At 40.0% G+C, this 22,084-nt stretch overlaps 2 protein-coding genes across 2 annotated transcripts in view; one reads left to right on the top strand and one right to left on the bottom strand.

Annotated features, from left to right (window-relative positions):
- The window catches only part of LOC119776628 (zeta-sarcoglycan-like), a 475,955-nt gene that overhangs the window by 420,897 nt on the left and 32,974 nt on the right, over positions 1–22,084 (top strand). Inside the window, exon 6 of the mRNA XM_038275169.1 lies at positions 14,876–14,948. Coding sequence (XP_038131097.1) covers positions 14,876–14,948 — 73 coding nt within the window. The remainder of the gene's footprint in view (positions 1–14,875; positions 14,949–22,084) is intronic.
- LOC119776627 lies at positions 2,038–8,788 on the bottom strand. Its single transcript, XM_038275168.1, has 3 exons — positions 8,631–8,788; positions 8,228–8,419; positions 2,038–4,235 (listed from the first exon to the last, which is right to left on the bottom strand). The coding sequence occupies exons 2-3, from the start codon at positions 8,232–8,234 to the stop codon at positions 2,551–2,553; spliced, it is 1,692 nt and encodes a 563-aa protein (XP_038131096.1). The 5' UTR covers positions 8,235–8,419; positions 8,631–8,788; the 3' UTR covers positions 2,038–2,550.

The raw sequence follows: 22,084 nt of genomic DNA, 5'->3' as shown, positions 1-22,084 counted from the left end.
ATTTTAGACAGAACAAACAAGCACACAAGTACAGGTTTCTCATTAACTGTACTGGTGCAATATGAAAAATAAATGTTTGTTTTAAAACTACGCAAACTTACATGAGAAATGTAGCTGTACATCCACAAAATATAGGGTACTTTGTTTCATAAAGCGCAAAAAGAGACAGGCATTTTTGTTTTTTAAAGCCCCTAAGGGGTTCAACAATAGGCCCCCCCATTTCAACAAATGAGGTTTTTTTAGACTAGAAGAGTTCTGCCTTTTAAGACAGGAAAGTATAGCAGTTAAAGTTGCTACTTGAGAAAATACTGAACCATAGAGATAAAAATAGCCCTGTGATTCAAATTATAAACTGTATTTGGAATAAAAATGAGAGAACTAGGGGTGCTAAAAAACACATCCTCCAAAGACAGATATTTACATGGGAATGTGGCATATACTTAATTGACATATTACTGATCTTGCTGGATTTTATTCTGCTTTACTTCCATAAATTGCAGGATCTTCTTTACTTTATCTTTGCCAGAAGATTTAAACTTTAAAAGCCTTGCCCTCATAATTTGCAAATTAATTTATTTATAAAGAAAATATAAACGCTGCTTAAGCTAATTCAAATGAAATTAAAAGTAAAATAAGTAGCCAACCTTATCACTGTCTGTAACCTACTAACACGGTAAGGAAAGCATCAGATGAGCTACCTGAGAAACTAACTTACGTTTCCCCACTTTAAAATGAAACAAACATGGTTACTCATCCTGCTGATCAGCTATCTTCACTGCCATTGAAGGCTCCAACATGTTTTCTTTTCAGGTGCTGCGTCATAACAGTGGTGCTTCCGTGCCATGTTTATTTGTTTTTACAAAAGTCGCGTGTTACGACTTTTTTCACTTTACAAAGCGCAGGCTATTTTAATTATTGTGATCAATTTGCGCCGTCAATCCCGGGGCATGCGCGCTTCATTTGCAGTCTGGACGCTGAGGTTAAACTCCTCACTAAAGTCCTGCGGCTCGGACTGCAGCGCTGAGAGGGATTCTTGTGGGAGAGGGAGAAAGGCATTGGGATGGGGGAGGCGCCCCACGGCAGCAGCTGCCGCTGGAGGACAAGAGTAGGAACGATACATGCTTTCACGTAAGAGTCTCCAAAAGCCGCCATTGACACCGTAAAAAGTCGCCAGATTTGTCGCTAGTCGCTTTTTAAAAAAAATAGTCGCTGGAGGGGTCTGAAAAGTCGCTGAGTTGGCAACACTGGAACTGCGGCGCTGACTCGCTCCGCCATATTTTTTTTTCTTCCCCGGGATGACGGCGGCGGCGGATGACGCATTAATCGCGCGACACAACTAATCGATGATTAAATTCGTTGCCAACGCTTTTAAAAGTCGATTTTTATCGATTTTATCGATTCATTGTTGCAGCCCTAGTTTTAACCACCATGTATGTCTGCAGTCTGTTAACCTTCCAGACTCCCGCTCGACAGAATGCAGAGTCTACGTGCATGCATGCTCTAAGATGGCGCTGCTCTTAAAGAGGCAGCGTCCCCAAAAACCCCAAATGCAGTAACCACAATATTACAGTAAGAAATAGAATAAAGGCAACACAAATCTTACATGAACTGAAAGCTCTTAGGAATAAGCTGTGTCACACTGATAGCGATTATTTATTCACTTGGTTACATAAAGGTCTATTAAAAGTTTAAAAAAAAGTACCTGGTAAAATGGCAACAGAAGTATTAAGTTACTGTCAGCTCATAACATTTGATCCAATGTTTCAAATGATGTGGGACTAATCAAAACAGATAATCTGCATATTCTGGTATTTGAATACATAAAATATATCAGTAGTAATAACATTAATACAAAAATAACACATTTGTGTAGAATAAAAACTTACCCACATCATATTTTTCATCATAAATGTCTAAAATTAATCTTTACAGCATTTAAAGGTTAAATAACTTCCGGCGACAATATCTTTCATTCACTGGATATAACCCTGTTGTAGCACTCTCAAATAAAATTAATGCATCATGTACTGGCCTCGTAGAACCCAGCTCTACTATCCAGGAGTTAAACACCTCCACAAAATAAGTCACCGACGCCAGGATGGGTTTAGACTGTTCTTTATATGGCAGGTGTGAAACTGTAATGAAACAATACAGTATACATGAGTGGAAATGAAAAGAAATACAGCAACCATGCTTTAAATGCTAATACTAACCACATGTATCAACATGAATAACAGAACTAGCTTAAAAACGGCTCCCTTTTATCTTCAAAAACGTGCTTTTAAACAATCTTATTAATCAGAATCCTTAACTTAATCCTTAATCACAAATGTATTGCATACTCACAGGGAATGCCTTTCATGAACTCAAAAATCACAGAAACACGTCAGCCATCAGAGAATTCTCTGCTCTTCTGCTTGCTACTGCACATAACTGATAGAAGTGATGTCATATCCTGTTCAAACCGCAAAGTCAGCCTTCAAAATAAAGCGCATGACACATGTCAGAACACTCCCCGCCTGGTATCCTGGGAATACCACAAACTCTAACTTAAACATCACTAGATAACAAAAGAACCATCTCCGAAATTGGTCTAAGATAACACTTAACAGTCCCTTGAGAGGCAACTTTGACCTCTGCCTTCCTTATGATCCCATCTTCACTAGGGAAAGTTTTAACAATGACACCCATTGGCCACTCATTTCTTCTTGTCTGTCTGTCCTTGAGGAGTACAACATCCCCTTGTTTGATATCCATCTTCTTGTGGTGCCACTTTTGACGAGTTTGCAGTGTGCTGAGATACTCTTTGCGCCACCTGCTCCAGAATGTGTCTGCAAGAAACTGAACACGCTTCCAATGGCTTTTGAGCATTTCTTTGGGGTCGACATTGTTACAGATGGGGGGTACAGATTGTGTTTTTTGAGTCAACAACATTGCAGGTGAGAGAATGTGGGGATGCTCTGGGTCTGATGAGACTGGCACCAAAGGACGTGCATTTATTATGGCTGTGACTTCTGCAAGAAAAGTGGTTAAGATTTCATGGGTGAGTCGAACACGACCAGCTTGCAGCAGCATGTTATCCAATATGCGCCGTGCCAACCCAATCATCCTTTCCCATACTCCCCCCATGTGTGAAGAATGAGGAGGGTTGAAGATCCAGGTACACTTCTGATCCTGCAGAAACCTTTGTACTTTGACCGTTTCTTGGGTTTTTGTGGACATCTCCTTGTAGGCTCCGATGAAGTTTGTGCCACAATCTGAGCGCAGCTGTTTTGCAGGACCACGCAGAGCAAAGAAGCGCCTCAATGCATTGATGAAACTTGATGAGCTCATCTCCTCCACAACTTCAATGTGGACTGCCCTTGTGCACAAACATGTGAATAGTACTGCCCAGCGTTTACTGTTTGCTTGTCCTCCTCTTGTACGTCTTGAAGTGACCTCCCATGGGCCAAACATGTCCATACCCACATATGAAAATGGAGGAGCCACTTGGAGTCTGTCCAGAGGTAACTCGCTCATAAGTTGCTCTTCCATCTTCCCTCTCAGTTTTTTACAAGTCACACATTTGCTTATGACTTTTCCAATGCATCCCTTCACTCCTACAATCCACAGGCCATTTTCTCGGACCGCACCCTCTGTAAAATGCCTTCCCTGATGGTTTACCTTTTCATGGTAGTGTTCCACAATCAGGGTTGTGATATAGTTACTTCCTGGTAGAATTATGGGATTTGTTTCTTTTACTCCCAGCCCTGCACGACTAATGCGACCACCAACTCTCAACAACTTGTCTTCTCCAATGAAGGGGTTAAGCTTAGTGAGTGGGCTGTTTGTAGGAAGGTTCTGCCTTGTATTGATGCATCGCATTTCCTCTGCATATGCTTCGGACTGCACATTTCTGATGATTAGAGTCTCTGCTTGTTCTAACAGTTCTGGGGTGATGGCTGTTCTACACATGTGCCACCCTGTGCAGTTTGGGTCTGTTTTTGTCTGAGAGTAGCATTGTGCAACATGGATGAGGCGTGACATGGTTTTATTTAATGAGCGCCAAGTGGAAAACCGCTTCCAACGCATTGTGCCAAGGGTGCCCTTAGAAACGTTAGTGCAAAGTATCTTTACCTCTGGGCGTACTTCTACATCGTTGTCTGGATCGAGAAGTTCAAATCCATGTTGCTCTGGCTGGTTATCCGAATGCTGAAGGAAGGCTGGACCTCTGAACCACGATGTGTTCAGCAACTCTGCAGCAGGGACAGATCGTGAGCCGTGATCAGCAGGGTTCTGGTCTGTAGTAACGAAATGCCATTGCTCTGGAGTAGTTGATTCTCTAATGCGGCACACACGGTTGTTCACATACACATAAAAGCGCCTGGACTGGTTATGAATATAACCCAGGACCACTTTGCTGTCTGTATAGAAACTAGTTTTGTCAATGGGATGATCAATCTCTTCCTTTATGATCTCTGCCATTTCAACCGCCATTACTGCGGCACAAAGTTCAAGTCTAGGAACTGTGAGCTCTGGCCGTGGAGCAAGTCGTGCCTTACCTAGGATGAAACCAACCTCTGTTGTGCCATCATGAGCGGTGACTCTTAAGTATGAGACTGCACATATTGCCTTCATGGATGCGTCTGAGAAGATACAAAGCTCCACACATTTCGCTTGAGACAGAGACTTTTTAGTGTATGTGCGTGGGACATGAACTTCGCTAAGGCACTGAAGGGACAGTTTCCACTTTATCCATTGGCCTTTTAGGTCCTCAGGAAGAGGTGCGTCCCACTCTGTCGTCTGAAGAGATAATTCTCTGAGAAGAAGTCGTCCTTGAATGATGATTGGGGACAAAAACCCTAGTGGGTCAAACACGCTGTTCACAGTAGATAAGACCCCCTTTCGTGTGTAGGGCTTATCGGTGTGTGGGATGTGGAAAGTGAAATAGTCCTCCATAATATTCCACTTAACTCCCAGGCTGCGTTGATCTGGAAGGTCATCCTTGAACAGATCCAGACCCTGAAGATCCTTGGCTCTGTCTTGAACTGAGAAGGCTTCCATCACCTCAACTTTGTTTGATGCTATTTTAAGAAGGTGGAGGTTAGAGTCTGCCAGCATCTGTTGTGTTCGTTTGAGCAGGTCAATTGCATCATCCACAGTCAGGACAGATTTTAAAGCATCGTCCACATAAAAGTCACGTTCGATGAAGTGGCGGACGTCTGACCCGTATTTTGCCTCTCCTTGTTGAGCAGCTCTCCTCAGTCCATATGTAGCTACTGCAGGTGAGGGGCTGTTGCCAAACACATGGACACGCATTCTATAGTCTACAAGCTCTTTCTGTGTGTCATTGTCCTTGTACCAGACAAATCTCAGTACATCTCTGCAGTCTTCACGTACCAAGAAACAATAAAACATGTGTTGGATGTCTGCAGTGACTGCTACTGGATGTTTCCTGAATCTGAGCAGTACTCCCAATAAAGTGTTGTTTAGATTTGGTCCTGACAATAACACTGTATTAAGTGACGTTCCTTCAAACTGCGCACTGGAGTCAAAAACCACTCTTATCTGTGATGGTTTTTGTGGGTGGTATACTCCAAAGTAAGGCAAGTACCAGTACTCCTTGTCTTCTTGTACTGGGGGTGCCAGCTCTGCATGTCCATTGTCCATCATTTTCTGCATAAAGTCTATCAGATGAGCTTTCATTTCAGGGTTTTTGTTTAGAGTTCGTTCCAGCGACTTGAACCGACTGACTGCATATTGCCGGTTGTTAGGGAGCAGTGCCCTTGGTTGGCGAAATGGCAATGGAGCCACGCAGCTTTGTGTTTCGTCCTGTACACATTCATCTTTCATTAGTTTTAAGAATAAAAGATCTTCCATTGAAGGTGCAACCTTGTTATCATTTGTGGTTTGACAAAACACATTTTTTCCAATACTTTCATGGTGTGTGTGGCCCTTTAAGTTGGGGCTACTGGTCTCTGACTTTACTGTAAAGTGATTTTCACAAGGTTGAAAATGAGTTGGCCTTCCATTTGTCAGAATGTGGGTTTTGAGAGTACTGACTTGTGAAGGCCTGTGCGTACTGCCCAGGCATACATCTCCAACTATCACCCAGCCTAAGTCCAGTCTCTGAGCGTATGGTGCATCATGGGGCCCATTGATTTGACGGCGCACTTTATGTACTCTCAAAATGTCCCTTCCGAGCAGTAACAAAATGTCAGCGCTGTCGTCTAAAGGTGGTATTTTGTGAACCAAACCTTTGAGGTGGCTGTGAGCGCTAGCGGCTGATGGTGTAGGAATTTCTTCTCTTTTGTTGGGTATCATATTGCACTCGATTAGCATGGGCAAGGGCATAGCAAGAGAGCCATCAATGGACTCAATCATGTAACCAAGGGCTCTTCTGCCAGAAGTTAAACCTATACCACTGCATGTCTGAAGGGTATATGGTGCTGCATTACCATTGACCTCAAACATGTCAAAAAACTCAGAGCGCGCAAGCGATACATTACTCTGGTCATCCAGCATAGCATACATTCTCCGGCGCTTGCTGGGGTCATTGGCAGGGTAGACATCAACCAGACATATCTTCGAACATGATTTCCCAGAGAAACCTTCTCCACAGATTTCAGTACAGCTTGAAACAACGGCTGCCTCTTGTCCTTCTTGTTTCTCCCCGCCATGCTCTGCTGGTCTGACGGCTTTGGAGAAGGTAGGATCGACTTCGTGCATTGCTGTTGGATGCTTATCACTGCTACATTCTGAACATTTGACTTCAGCTTTACAATCACGAGCCATGTGCCTGTTAGATGCACAGCACCTGAAACAAATTCTGTGTTGTTTTAATATCGTTTTTCTTTCCTGTAGGGATTTTTCTCTGAAACCTCTGCACTGTTGTAAGGCATGTGGCTTGTTATGCACTGGACAATATTTATCTGGTCCTTCAGTGGGTGGGTCTGAAACATAAGTCTTGTGCACTGAAACTGCTCTGCGATTATTGTTAAAGGTCTCCCCATACCTGTCTTTTTTAACTGTGAGGGTGGATGGAGACTGTAGATTAAAACTTGGGTCGTTACGTGCCCTTGCCTGAGTCTGTATGAAGTGTAGAAAGAAGGTGAATGGAGGAAAGGTCACATGGTGCTGCTGCTTATAGGAAGAGCCTTCCATCATCCACTTGTCCTGTAGGCCTAACGGCAGCTTTTCCACAATAGGAGCAATGCCCCTTGCTGTATCAAGATAGGAGAGTCCTTGCAAGTATCCCTCTTGTTTTGCAGATTCTATCTCCTGCAACAAATCACTGAGTTCTCTTAATTTTTTATTTTCTCTAGGCCCTATCTTGGAAAACTGATCAAGCTTGGCAAAAAGAGCACCCTCTATGGCCTCTGGTGACCCATAGATCTCTTCTAGCCTCTCCCAGATAAGATTTAATGCAACAACTGGTTTGTTAATGTTTACAGCTTTAATGCGTTGCGCATGTTTGGTTGACTCTGGCCCAAGTGATTTTACCAGCAGGTCAATTTCTTCGCAAGCCCTAAGTTCAAGTGACTCAATAGAATTGATGAAAGAAGATTTCCAGGACAAATAGTTTGCAGCACTATCATCAAACTTGGTGAGCTCTGATGTTAACAACTGACTCCTCACTAAGTACTTTGCAAGCTCATTTGTTTCACTGTAATTGTTCTGAGCAGGTGAGTAGTACCGAGGACGTCCAGCAGGGGGGGGCATATATACAGGAATTTCATCACCTCTGTCCTGTTTATACTGTGGCAGATCAATCTGTCTTTCAGTTGAATTGTTTTGGACTTGGGCTTTATAGAAATGGTGGGTTTTAGGTGTCATGTCAGATCTTTTAGCTTGGTGTAAAGTTTTGCTATTCTCCAGTGTAACATCCTTTGGTATAACTGTTTCGACTTCCACTTGATGCTTTTTTACATATTCTGCAGTTCGCTCATGGAAGTTTTCCATTTGTTGTGGTAGGAACAGGTTTTCGTCACTTGTGTCTAAACCAGCAGCAGCAGACTCTAAAACTGCTGCTTCAGCAGCAGCAGCTTCAGCTTCGCTTTCTTTTGCTAAAACATCAAGTCTTGCATCCAATTTGGCTTTTTCTACTTTAATTTCAACTTCTCTCTTTGCAAATTCAGCTCTTTTTTGAGCTGCTTCGGCTTTTGCTCGTGCAGCTGCAGCTGCTAAGATGACACTTGAGGCAGACGATCGGCTGGATCTCTTTGAGGCTGTTGATCTGACTTCATACCTTTCATTCTCCATCTTGTGCTGAAGTGACGTGCTGACGGCGTAGGGGTGAGGAGCTCGACACAGGGTCTCCCTTTTCACTGTACTGGCCTCGTAGAACCCAGCTCTACTATCCAGGAGTTAAACACCTCCACAAAATAAGTCACCGACGCCAGGATGGGTTTAGACTGTTCTTTATATGGCAGGTGTGAAACTGTAATGAAACAATACAGTATACATGAGTGGAAATGAAAAGAAATACAGCAACCATGCTTTAAATGCTAATACTAACCACATGTATCAACATGAATAACAGAACTAGCTTAAAAACGGCTCCCTTTTATCTTCAAAAACGTGCTTTTAAACAATCTTATTAATCAGAAACCTTAACTTAATCCTTAATCACAAATGTATTGCATACTCACAGGGAATGCCTTTCATGAACTCAAAAATCACAGAAACACGTCAGCCATCAGAGAATTCTCTGCTCTTCTGCTTGCTACTGCACATAACTGATAGAAGTGATGTCATATCCTGTTCAAACCGCAAAGTCAGCCTTCAAAATAAAGCGCATGACACATGTCAGAACACATCACATCCTCGACATAAAGTGCTGCTGAAACCTTTTAATAAACCATTTATCTAAGTAAGGTGTGTTGCAGGAATTACTTTTAACACCTAAAACATGCAGGATAGTCATAGCTGAGGATCAGGGTTTGGAGCTTCAGATGTAGAACTTATGAGATTTTCTCTCATCTATTTTTACATAAATCTTCAGTAATTATAAAACCAAACTTTTTCCTCATTGCAAGTAAAAGGTCTTTTTCTCATGTATCAGTTAATGATCAGAGTTTACATCAACATCTACTTAAAGGGATAGTTCGGTATTTTTGACATGAATCTGTATGGCATCCCCATCACCAGTGGCATGCAATCACACTGACTTACCCCTGGCAGCGTCCTGTGAGCAGAGTTATCGTCCAGTTTTGGTCAAGCCGAAAGTAGTCCGGCAGGTTTTTAGGACCAGCGAAATAAAACTTTTCTCTTCCCAAAACATTATGTGTTCAAAAGAGTGATATTTTTGCATCCCAAAAACATTGTAGTGGAAAAAGTCACACGTCGTTATCAATTGGTCCTATTTTCTCTCTGTTCGTATCAGTGCGCGCCGTCATTCAGACAGCGAGCTCAACAACAGCCAGATGCATGTCTCGGTCCGCCCAGCTAGGAGCTAGGCGGAGGGAGACATGCATCTGGCTGTTGTTGAGCTCGCTGTCTGAATGACGGCGCGCAGTGATACGAACAGAGAGAAAATAGGACCAATTGATAACGACGTGTGACTTTTTCCACTACAACGTTTTTGGGATGCAAAAATATCACTCTTTTGAACACATAATGTTTTGGGAAGAGAAAAGTTTTATTTCGCTGGTCCTAAAAACCTGCCGGACTACTTTCGGCTTGACCAAAACTGGACGATAACTCTGCTCACAGGACGCTGCCAGGGGTAAGTCAGTGTGATTGCATGCCACTGGTGATGGGGATGCCATACAGATTCATGTCAAAAATACCGAACTATCCCTTTAACACGTAGACAAATACAAAAGGAAGCAGTTTATACAATAATTTGTGCAAATGCATGATGAAATATGCAAATAACATTAAATGTTAAATACCAACATAATGTTTAGTGTAACAAAAAAATACAGAGAATAAATTGCAATGTAAACAGTAAAAGTTAAGAGATGCTTTAATTTAGTAATTAAGTATGGCTAATGAAAACTATACAACATTTAAGAACTTGAAAACATTTGATTTCTAAAAACAAAAATGTGTATGAGTTTTAGAGGTAGGAAGAGCACCCAAAATGTACTTAAGTAGAAGTAAAACCTCATCGTATTTTTACTCCAGTAAAATTAAAAAGTTGCCTCTAAAGAAATTACTCAATTAAAAGTAAAAAACTATTTGGTAAAAAAATACTCTGGAAATCTGTTCTACTGACAATTCATGATTGTGACAACAGATTTAATAATTATTGAGTTATAAAACTTCCAAAATCAATAGCTGTATTGTGTAAGAATAGCTTAAATTACAATACTGTATAATGTATTATCACTCAACCTCATTTAACCAATAAGACTTGGGAAAGTGTTTCTTTCAATGGTGCATATTTGTTTTAAAAAAGCTTTTTTTTCATTAAAATAAGTTACTCACAATGAATGGAGTAGACAGAAATTTTACTCAAGTAAAAGCAGTGATACTTAACCATAATTTTATTCATGTAAAACTATAAAGTATACTAAAACTACTCCTAAAAGTACACTTTTTTTTCTCTCAAAAAGTTGCTCAGTTAAATATAACTGAGTAAATGTAAACAGTTACTACCGACCTCAGATCAGTTTTATTGTAAAATGAAGGATGAATTATTCTCCTTAGAGCAGGGACTAAACGGAAAATGAAACCCATATTAATTGTAACAAGGCTGAATCAGTCGACTAATCTGTCGTTGATAAAAAATAAACTTTCTAAACAGACACAAGATAAGAGATACAGTTATTTATTGTCTAAAATTCATTAAGATATTAGTTTCAAGTATTAATGAAATGGTATCTTTAAATTAGTAATTTTAGTTTTGAGCTTTGAAGAACCTCAAGTAAACTAATGTTCATATGGACATAAGTAATCAGGATAAAATTGTCCATTCTGACTGATAATGTGTCTCTTAAACATCCTATTGGGAATATATTGACATGGCATCTATAGCTTTTCAAGGCTGACTAGATCACACTGACGTAGGGTGCACATACACTCACCAACCACTTTATTAGGTACCTCATGCTAGTAACGGGTTGGACCCCCTTTTGCCTTCAGAACTGCCTAAATTCTTGGTGGCATAGATTCAACAAGGTGCTGGAAGCATTCCTCAGGGAGTTTGGTCCATATTGACATGATGGCATCACACAGTTGCCGCAGATTTGTCGGCTGCACATCCATGATGCGAATCTCCCGTTCCACCACATCCCAAAGATGCTCTATTGGATTGAGATCTGGTGACTGTGGAGGCCATTTGAGTACAGTGAACTCATTGTCATGTTCAAGAAACCAGTCTGAGATGATTCCAGCTTTATGACATGGCGCATTATCCTGCTGAAAGTAGCCATCAGAAGTTGGGTACATTGTGGTCATAAAGGGATGGACATGGTCAGCAACAATACTCAGGTAGGCTGTGGCGTTGCAACGATGCTCAATTGGTACCAAGGGGCCCAAAGAGGGCCAAGAAAAGATTCCCCACACCATGACACCACCACCACCAGCCTGAACCGTTGATACAAGGCAGGATGGATCCATGCTTTCATGTTGTAGATGCCAAATTCTGACCCCACCATCCGAATGTCGCAGCAGAAATCGAGACTCATCAGACCAAGCAACGTTTTTCCAATCTTCTATTGTCCAATTTCGATGAGCTTGTGCAAATTGTAGCCTCAGTTTCCTGTTCTTAGCTGAAAGGAGTGGCACCCGGTGTGGTCTTTTGCTGCTGTAGCCCATCTGCCTCAAAGTTCAACGTACTGTGTGTTCAGAGATGCTCTTCTGCCCACCTTGGTTGTAACGGGTGGTTATTTGAGTCACTGTTGCCCTTCTATCAGCTCCAACCAGTCTGGCCATTCTCCTCTGACCTCTGGCATCAACAAGGCATTTCCGCCCACAGAACTGCCGCTCACTGGATGTTTTTTCTTTTTCGGACCATTCTCTGTAAACCCTAGAGATGGTTGTGCGTGAAAATCCCAGTAGATCAGCAGTTTCTGAAATACTCAGACCAGCCCTTCTGGCACCAACAATCATGCCACGTTCAAAGTCACTAAAATCACCTTTCTTCCCCATACTGATGCTCGGTTTGAACTGCAGGAGATTGTCTTAACCATGTCTACATGCCTAAATGTACTGAGTTGCCGCCATGTGATTGGCTGCTTAGAAATTAAATGTTAACGAGCAGTTGGACAGGTGTACCTAATAAAGTGGCCGGTGAGTGTACGCACTCAGGTCAACTTGCCTCTTTTATTTATACCTTGATCTTACTAAGTATTTACATGAATATTGATCAGATTGTCAATCAGCATAAACCGCACCGCTCAGGCAAATCCATTCCTCCATTTTCTCCTGCATCTGTCAGGGTCACTGTGGGGCAGGTGCCTATCTCCGGCAGTCTATGGGCGAGAGGAAGGGTACACCCTGGACAGATCGCCGGTCTGTCACAGGGCAACACAAAGACAGACAACCATGCACACACACTCACACCTAAGGACAATTTAGAGAAGCCAATTAATCTAACATTCATGTTTTTGGACTGTGGGAGGAAGCCAGAGTAACCAGAGAGATCCCACGCATGCACAGGGAGAACATGCAAACTCCATGCAGAAAGACCACAGGTCAGAAATAGAAACCAGAAGCTTCTTACTGCAACGCAGTGCTACCCACTGCATTACTGTGCAGCCCCCTCGCCATATCCGATGAAAATACTCTGACTGGAATGTTTACATGAGATGTTTTGAGTCAGATCGGCCATTTATCACAATGACTTATCTCCATGTAAACCTAGCAATTAATATATTAAGTTTTGATGCTAATTCCACACAATTTGATAAAATAAATGCTTGTATGTTATGGTTCCTTGGGTATGTGAGTCTTCCAGGTAAAAATTCGTAGGATGAAAATATTGTTTTATCATTTAACACAAGCCTGATTGTTTTGGGTACCTCACCAATGCCCAGTTGTACTGAAATGGATGCTAATCTGCAAAAGGAATCACTGACTATCAGGTGATGAGACATTTATTGGCTTAAATTAGAGCATTAAAGTTTCTAAAAAGCCAGTCCCTGTCCTCATCCAGATCTGTCTCTACATAATGCTACATTCTGTGGATGTAAGATGAGCAACACAATTGGCCATAAAAAAACTCCAGATCAGTTGTAATAAATAAACACAGCTTCAATGTTTAAAATTGCCTCAAAGTGAGCAAAATAAATGTTCCTTAATATGTTGACAGAGCCAATCTAATGATATATATCAAAAAATAGAAAAAAATCACATTATAATAATTTTGGTTGTAATGTTTGTGATAGATATGGAGGCTGTGTGATCACACAAACCCCATGAACTGAAGTCTGAAGGTTAACTTGCTAAATCCGATATTTACATAGAGCTGAAGGCAATTTGGAAGATTCGTCCATTAGAGGCACTCTGAAAGAATGAGGGCAAAGTTTTAGGGATGAGGTGAATGCTTTTTGTCCTTCACTAGGTGACAGAGAAAAGAGAAGACTGACTGACATTCTTTATACAGTATATGCTGGTATTTTTCACATTTCAAAATAAGTGACAGTACCACAGAATTTTATGTGAGTTTCATAGAGGGCCTGCATGTTCCAGGTCAGTGACTGTGCTTTGAAAACCCTCCATGGGTATTCTGAATTGGGAAAGGTGCCACCAAACCGAGGGTGAGAAACTCATTAACATTTCATGTACACAAAAGAGAAGCATCAAAATCCCCACAAGAAGCTGGAAAACGAAAGTCAAATTGTTGTTGGCAAGACGAAGAGCATTACTGTATATAGGTCCCCAACAGTAAAGCATTTCCCTTTAATTGTTCTAATTTGCAAAGACTTGAGTTTTGGAGCAGTTTTCTGAATTTCTTTCAAAAGATACTTGTCTGCTTCATTTTCAAACACCGAGTCAGTCGTCTTGTTATCTGTGAGCCCACCAGTGACTTTGCCTCATGCAGTATTAAATTTGCCGCGGTGCTGAGCTTTCACTATACACTCTATCGTCTCAGCAAGAGCTACTGCCAAACATCTGTTCACAGCTGCAGAGGTGGCTGCTGGACACAGGGGGCTAAGCACGTCTTTATATCAGAGGCAACCTTATTCCTTCCATGGAAAAAGGCGTGTGTTGGAAGAGGGATAATGCAGTCTTAGCCTAATTAAAGCATGTTAACCAATTACTTTTAGCATTTCCTTTAAGATTTAAAACAACAGATAATTCAGCATCTGCTTACTAACAAAAATTTATAAAAACAAGATTTTTTAATTAGCTGGAATACTTGCCTTATCCTATTTTTTGTATCTTCACACTCAGCAAACACGGGGTGATGGTTTACCATTAATGCAGAGATCCCACACACCTGCACACACAGTGTTTGCCTCTTTCCCCTCAGGCAGGAGGCTAAGCAGCATCAGGAGTAGAACCAGCAGAGATGCAGTGTCTATCCAGGCTGTTTAATTCTGATGGACCTCTGCTCTGCTCGAGTAGACATTCAGACTTAGTGAAAATGATCTGCTATTAGTTTTAGTTTTCTAGCTGCTGCCTTTTTCGAAGATGCAGCTACTTTATGTCTTGCTTTATGCAGTGCAATTCATGTAATCGTGATGCAATGATGTTATCTTTGAGGTATATTTACGCATTTTATTTCCTTTCTTTTCATTATATCCGATGTATCTTGTTTACGGTTTTCTTGTTAACTACCCCATTAACAAATTTTGCTCTGCGCCATCAGTGATTGTTGAATCCATGAAAATGAGTTTAAATTATAAGCAAATATTGTAAGTAATGTTTATGATTACAAAGTAGTTAATGTTAAAATTACTTTTTTGTTTTGTTTTATTTAATTCTTTTTCCCTTTTTACAGGAGACGAAGGAGTAGTGTTTAGCCATTCTGTTGAGACTTCACACGTACGGGCAGAACCATTTCAGGATCTAAAGTAAGTGTTTTATATAACTGTCTGCCATTTTAGTAATTTTTAATGATGTGGTACAGTCATATCTGTAATTGATAGTAGAAAAATAGAACTCAATTCTTATAAATTAATGTATTTTAAACACACAACACCCTATTTAACCTAATGAAACTCAAAATTTAGTTTTAATTTAATTTAGCATTAATCTGTAAAAATAATAATTTTTGTCGCGATCACCGAGTCTGGGAAAGGCCATGTTTGCTCAAATACAGTAACACCTCACTCCTGACATCTTCCGTCAGTGACGTCACGATGCGGTAAGCCTAGCGCCATTCTCCCCGTTTTACCAGCAAAATCAATGGGAACTACTAGACACATCTGCAAGCAACAACAATTACTGACGATTTTCAGAGGACTTCACCATTGAATTTTGCGAGAGCTATAGTTTAACTGACAATGCACACGTGCATGGCAGCTGGATGTTGTAATATATCGGGTAAAAGTGAAAAAAAAAGAAAAAAGAGTTATTTCACCTTTCCGGTTCATCGTTGGATTGCCAACCTGAAGAGGGAGGATTTGCCATTGAACTTCTGGCCAGAGAAAAACATGTCATAAACCCATTACTGTCTGATTCCCATAGTGCACTGGTCATCACCATCATGGATAATAGCGCATTGTGACAAACACCAGATACAGCACTGAGACTTGCTCAACAGCCGATCCCGCAGCGTGACATCACAAACCAGTAGGTGGCAGAAGTGTTCTTTGACAAACATGGATGTAGAGCACATTCAGATGAAATTACTCCTAATTAAAAACACTTATCATTTACTGAAAAGCATGTGATAATTTCATACTCAAGGTACTTTCAGAAGTTTGTATTCTGAATGTGAGCGGACATTCCCTTTAAAACTGAAATTTAATTTTTTTTGCATTTTATGGTTTAAAAGGTTTGTCTTCCTATCTTTAGGACTGAAGTTTGTGATGTGGTCTTTAGGTAAAAGTTGCTGTGTATCCTTCTTAACCCGTTAGCTTCTATATCAGATTGTGCTTTCATGTACTTCTCACATCAGACAGACAATGGAAATACACAGTGTCAACAACGATTTTCTTGGAGGGATACGCTCCCTGAAATTCCCTTGGGAGTTCTGATCATGCAGAACTCCCAAAATGGGTGGATGAACAAGAAACATGGCTTTTTAAGATTCCACCTAAAATATTAACTTATTACACTGATTAAACAATGAACATTAGGGATTTTAGTTTCATTGTCAGTAGTGCAATACCTCTAATACTACCAAATTTGATTATTTTTAGGTCATTATGCACTTGAGCCTCATGTTGCATGTTTGTCTCAATGACATCTTGGACACAACCTCTTATGGCTCTCCTTTTTTACTGTCGTCGCTTGAGGTGCAGTGCATGGATGTTGTTGTGTTTGTGTCTCTACAAATCACATCACATAACTTTTATGGACTGATGGGCTGCCTTGTTATTTTCATTCCTGTCCACATTTAGAAATCTCTCAAAACAACCTGTGTAGCATTAAAGCCAACAGAGTAGAAAAAAGGGTCCTGTCTTTCATGTGACCAAACCATTACTCACCAGGCCAACAACAGCACTAATTATGCTTAATTGGTAGAGGAGTCAAGTAAATGTGAATCTGCAGAAAATAAAATATCAAAACGGATTTAAAACTTATCCACCATGAGATTTAAATATAAAAAAAAAATGTTATATTTTAAGAAAGAAATATCTTTAACGTACAGAACTGAAGAGTTGCTGATTTCGTTTTTGAGATAATTTTGTTATCTGAATAGATAAAACAGTGCTAAAGAAGAGCCAAAATGTCTTAAGAACAAAAAAAAAAAAAAAACTGATCTAAGGTCTGGTTACCTAAGCAAGTGTGTGGTCGCCATGACTCAAACGAATGAGAAATTGTACAGCTGTTGACAAAGCTGTTTGGAGAAATGGAGGTGTTTTATGTTTTTTAAACTCACATGAACAACTTTATAAATACAACTGGGTGATATTGTTTTGCTTGATTTAATACTCCCTACATGTTTTTAAGGTACAGTTTTTGATAGAAATGTTGAATCCTGAAATACAAACATACTCTTCTCACTACAGTTTTTTTTTTAACTTTATTTCTCAATTTCAAATATGAAAATAAATGTAATTACCATTTTTAATTCAAATAGGAAAGACAAAAGTCAAAGTAATCTACACGTAGAAACATTTTGCATACTATGTTGAAAATTAAGAATTTTGGTGATGACTGGGCCAGGGTTTTCGCTTTGTGGCATTTATCACTTCAAACATTTCCATGAATGAGGTCATTCAGGCCACATGTAAAATCTTGCCAAAGCTGCCTGTAGAGGATTTTCTCAACTTGCACAAAAGCCTCCCTGAATTCATGATTTGCCTTATCTAGCTTTAGAGCATATTCTGTTAATGTGGTCTTGCACACAGGAGGAAACCATTAAAGATTACAGAACAAATATAAAGAGATCAAGATAGAAAAAAAAGAGAGAAGCTTAACATGCATTAAAGTATTGTTAAAACCAATATACTTTAAAATTTCTAAGGTAGATAGTGGGAAAGAAAGACTGGAGAGTGGAGACAGAAAGGAGTGACACTGAAATTTGACACTCAACAAGACTAATAGAGGTGGATGCAGGACTGCTAGAAGTGATAAGGACTAACAAGGAAAGGAAGTGAGAGAGTAGAAGACACTGACAGAAAGAGAGAGAGTTATACTGCTGTGAATAGAAGTTCAAGTTTCTCTTTCAGAGAAACTAGCAACCAGACAGAGATCCAACAGGATCGCACAAGGAATTGTTGCTTTGGTTATAAAATAACTAATTGTTTAGTTATAAAACAACTAAAGCAACCTTTTTAGTAAAAGAGTATGGATATTAAAATGTGGTGCCAACCATGAACTACAGTTTTTCTTAGCATCAGTCTACGGCTGTTTCTGAATTCACAAGAACGCCAGTACGGACTTGTGTCCTTGCCGAGTATGTTCTTAAGAAGAACACAGGAAAGTATGGACTTGGGGAGAACAGGAGCATGCAGCAGAAATATGGGTCAATTGGAACAGATGCGTACTCGTGACATCACCACATGCCCAGCTCGTCTACAGCTGCATTTCACCTCTAGTTATTAATAGTCTCTAGATAATAATAAATTCTGACTTTTTTTCATTTAGTGGGGTAATAATAATTAGCACAGTCAGATAAGCACAAATCAAATGAACATTTTGCAAAAATAAAACAAAAAAAATCGCCATCAGAGCGAGCGGTACTTCAGAGACGGCTATGCCGAGAGAGGACTGCTGCAGACGTCCTGAAGTTAGCCCTGGCTGCTGTTAGTCTCAGAGGTCAGCTGATTGCTGCTGTCCTCTTAAGTTCAGAATTTTAATTTTTTTTAAATTATGCATTAAATCGGTAAATGGACCTTATAGTGACGATTTAAAGTATAATATTTTCACCTCAAATTATCTCAAAACATATTTTTATTGAACAATAGCAACAGAAAAGAGAACTTTTAACTTTCAATGGAGCGCTCCATTGAAAGCTGCTGCTGTCGCAGTGCATGCTGGGAAAGCTGTCAATCTCAAGAAAGGACAAGTCTGCACTGTTGCATACTGGGTAAATAGGGAGGGGCGAGAACAACATCCAGGGACTTTGTCTGTTCTCGGTCTGCTGTTCTTGTGAATTGGAACAGTGCTAGGGCTGAGGTTGATGACGTTTCACGAGTATACGAGCACAAGAGAACGCACAAGTACACATATTGAGAAATGGCCTGAGACTGATGCTAAGAGAAAACTGGAAATTGAGGAAACCAAAAAATGCATATAAAGAACATACAAATAAATAAAATATTCTAGTTAGAAATATTCAGTCATTACATAGTGGAATGAACTGAAAACAAAAGAACCTAAAACCAATCAATTAAAAAACTAAACCTGCAGGTCCCTTACAGGCATACACTGTGCGATTTTCGGGGTGATTTTCCATTCAGGCGAGAATCTTTCAATCAGGCCGACTTTTAGCCTGATCTTGCATCGTGAGTCACGTAGTGTACAGGGGGTAACGAGTAGCGGCTTCTCACGACCACCTCCTGATTCCGGAATCGTGAGGTCACTGAGCGATTCACCTACAACGGAGGGGAGAAAATAAAACATCTTTGATGTAAACACAGAAGCATGGCGGGGATGCAGTGGGTGAAATGGAATTCTGTCTGTAAAATTGACAGACTTTAGTAGCCACTTTTTCTCAGCCATGTCTTTTCTTTTTAGGGCTTTCAGCTCAAAAATGCACAAATTGCCAAGGCAGCGAGTTTCACTATAGTGAGCTTAATATTCCCCTTCTACTCGTTTGGCTTCTGGATAGACGAGTCAGAGCAGCTCCATCTCACTGCGGAGCTGAGTCCGACGTGATTTTTAGTCGTGCAGTGTGAACAGGTAGATTTCATCAGAGCGTGGGGTCGAACATAAATCGTGAGTTGTAAGCTCACGCTGTACGACTAAACCCTGCGGTTAGTCGTACAGTGTGAGCAGTAGCTGCGTACAACGACTGAAAAAAATTGCAGTGTACGCCTGGCTTTAGGATTTTAAGATTATAATTTCTTCAAGTCTCCTTAACAACACTGAATGTGAGCCTCCGACTGAAGGCCATAGTTGCAGTGTTAAGGTATCACCTAGCAAATACGATGCACTGCCCTGAGATTGATTTACATAAAAATATAAAAATGCAACAATCTATGTGGACAGTGAAGACCACTGTCCACATTTTACCATTCTTTCTGGCGCCTTTGGATGTCGTCTACTAAACTGAGCTTTATTTTTAGAGTTTTGTCCAAAGCATTTGAAACTGAGCATTGTAAGGAAGTGGCGGCCTAGTGGTTAGGGCATAGGGCTTTAAATCCTGAGATTGGGAGTTTGATCCCCTACTCCCCCAGACTGCCACTCTGGGTCCCAGAGCAAGACCCTTAACCCCACACTGCTCCCCGGGCGCCGCACAATGGCAGCCCACTGCTCCCCAAGGGAATGGGTTAAATGCAGAGATAAATTTCTCCAATGTGAGATCAATAATGTTCAATTTATTTATTATGCTAAAGACTTTTAATATATGGGCCCAATAGACCTAGCTGTTAGGTGGTTTCTTTTGTTGTTGTTTTTTTTTTTTTATACTGTGCTAAACTCTTTTAAAAAGTTTGCGTGTTTTTTAAAAATCACTAAATCTATGACACCAGCTTTTTTTTCTGTTTATTTTTGAACAATTCCTTAAATACACTAAATTACTAACCAGTGTTGTTTTTGACAGCCATCTTAGATTTAGCCTTAGTTTTAGTCTCAGGATGAAAACTATTATTATTTTTAGTCGCATGTCAGTTATTACAGTGTTATAATTTTAGTCAGTTTTACTCAACTAAAACTTCGGTTTTAGTCTAGTTTTAGTCACCTTTATGTTGCAAAAAAGTGAACCTTTACAATTTAGAATACCAACAAAATTCTTTACCAGACTGACAGCTCTAGCCCAGATACTGCAATAGCTGGGTATAGAATGCTGCCATGCAGGTCATAATTGCTGTTGGACAGAAAACTTTGATTTATAGAATTCAAATAAACTTTATTATAAATAATTGCCCTACTTTACAAAAAAGTGTCTCACAGAAGCTGTGAAAATAGCAGATCTACTTCAACACATCATATTGGTTAATATAGCAGACAGACAAGTTAACAAAATATACAATTAAGGAACGGTTTATAAATATAAGGTTTCCATTCTGAAGCAAATATTTCCTGATCTACTATGAATTATGCATTACACATAGATCAATAGAATCTTCATTGCTCCAAAAACAGAAAAACAAAAACAGTTACCACTGCTCAGGTGTCAAAGTAGATTTAAATTCAAAGGGGTCTGATATAAAAAAAAATACATACAGAACGTTCATAATTGCCTTGTAACGCCATGGCAAGCCAGACCTAAATTGAATGAATATGCTAAAATGAGAAAATATTTTAATGACAATACAAGGAAACATTTACATAATACTTGAGTTGATAGAAACAAGAACTAGGAGAGAGAAATATTCAAAGATCTCTGGACCTTTTCAACTGACTTTTTATCCAATGTTGCAATTAAATATTTTCTTTGGATATAATTTAGAGATACCTTTTGGTAGAAATGAAAGAATGTTTGGCATCACCTCTTGTGAGCTTGGCATTTGACAGAGGATGATCAGCCACATATAGTTTATTGAGCAGGAAGAGACATTTTCTGGAGAAAGAACCATTGGTGTGGAGCGTGAAGTGGAGACTCGCTGCACATTTCTGCAAAAGCACCACTGGAAGAGCACAGTTTGTCAGAGTTCAGCGTTTGATACCGGACAATTCCAGGTTATTTTCACCCCTGCCACTGCTGCCATGATCCATCTGTGGGCATGCAGAATGTGAACCGCTGCACGCCAGGTGGGCTACCTGACCAAACAAGATGCATCAGCACAGCTGATACTGCTTAACTTGTCTAACAGATCACAGCACAATGATGCATTTTATATGTTTGACCAACAACCCGCTAATTTTCATTTACCGTAGTTTTGTCTCTTTGAAGAAAACTCACACCTATGACTTGTCATGTTTTCATCATCAAAGATCCATGTTTAGCTTGTCAGGTTTCGTCATTGTCATGAAGAAAAGAGCGTACTTTCGTCATCATTGACGAAAACAGTACTGGTATTAACTACTTTTTGTTTTTTAGCCAGTTGTTGTAGAAATTAAACAATTAAACAATTGCTCATTTTGTCTTCTCATAAAACTAATGCATTTTCTTTGCTATATCAATGGAAGTCTCTATTTTATCAATTTTATGAACCCCATCCAGATTCTATAATAATAATCTAAAATGTGTGATATTAATCTATTAAAAATTATTTTACTTGCTTTCTGTAAGCAGGAAGGATCTGCTGTAGCAGTCTCTCTGTCGGATCTGGAGAAGCCTCTGATATTCTGTTTTGGTCCAACAGTCTTCTGAGGGAAATGCTCTCTGTTTTCAATCATTTTCTTCATTTCCTGATAATTCTTCTTTGTGATATCATCTCCACAGGTTCTAGACGAGTTCCTAAAACAGAGCGGCCCTTTTTTAATCAGC

This window comes from Cyprinodon tularosa, unplaced genomic scaffold (assembly GCF_016077235.1).
Source record: "Cyprinodon tularosa strain WSP-4 unplaced genomic scaffold, ASM1607723v1 ctg947, whole genome shotgun sequence".
Taxonomy (NCBI): domain Eukaryota; kingdom Metazoa; phylum Chordata; class Actinopteri; order Cyprinodontiformes; family Cyprinodontidae; genus Cyprinodon; species Cyprinodon tularosa.
This window is presented reverse-complemented; position numbering and strand designations above follow the sequence as displayed.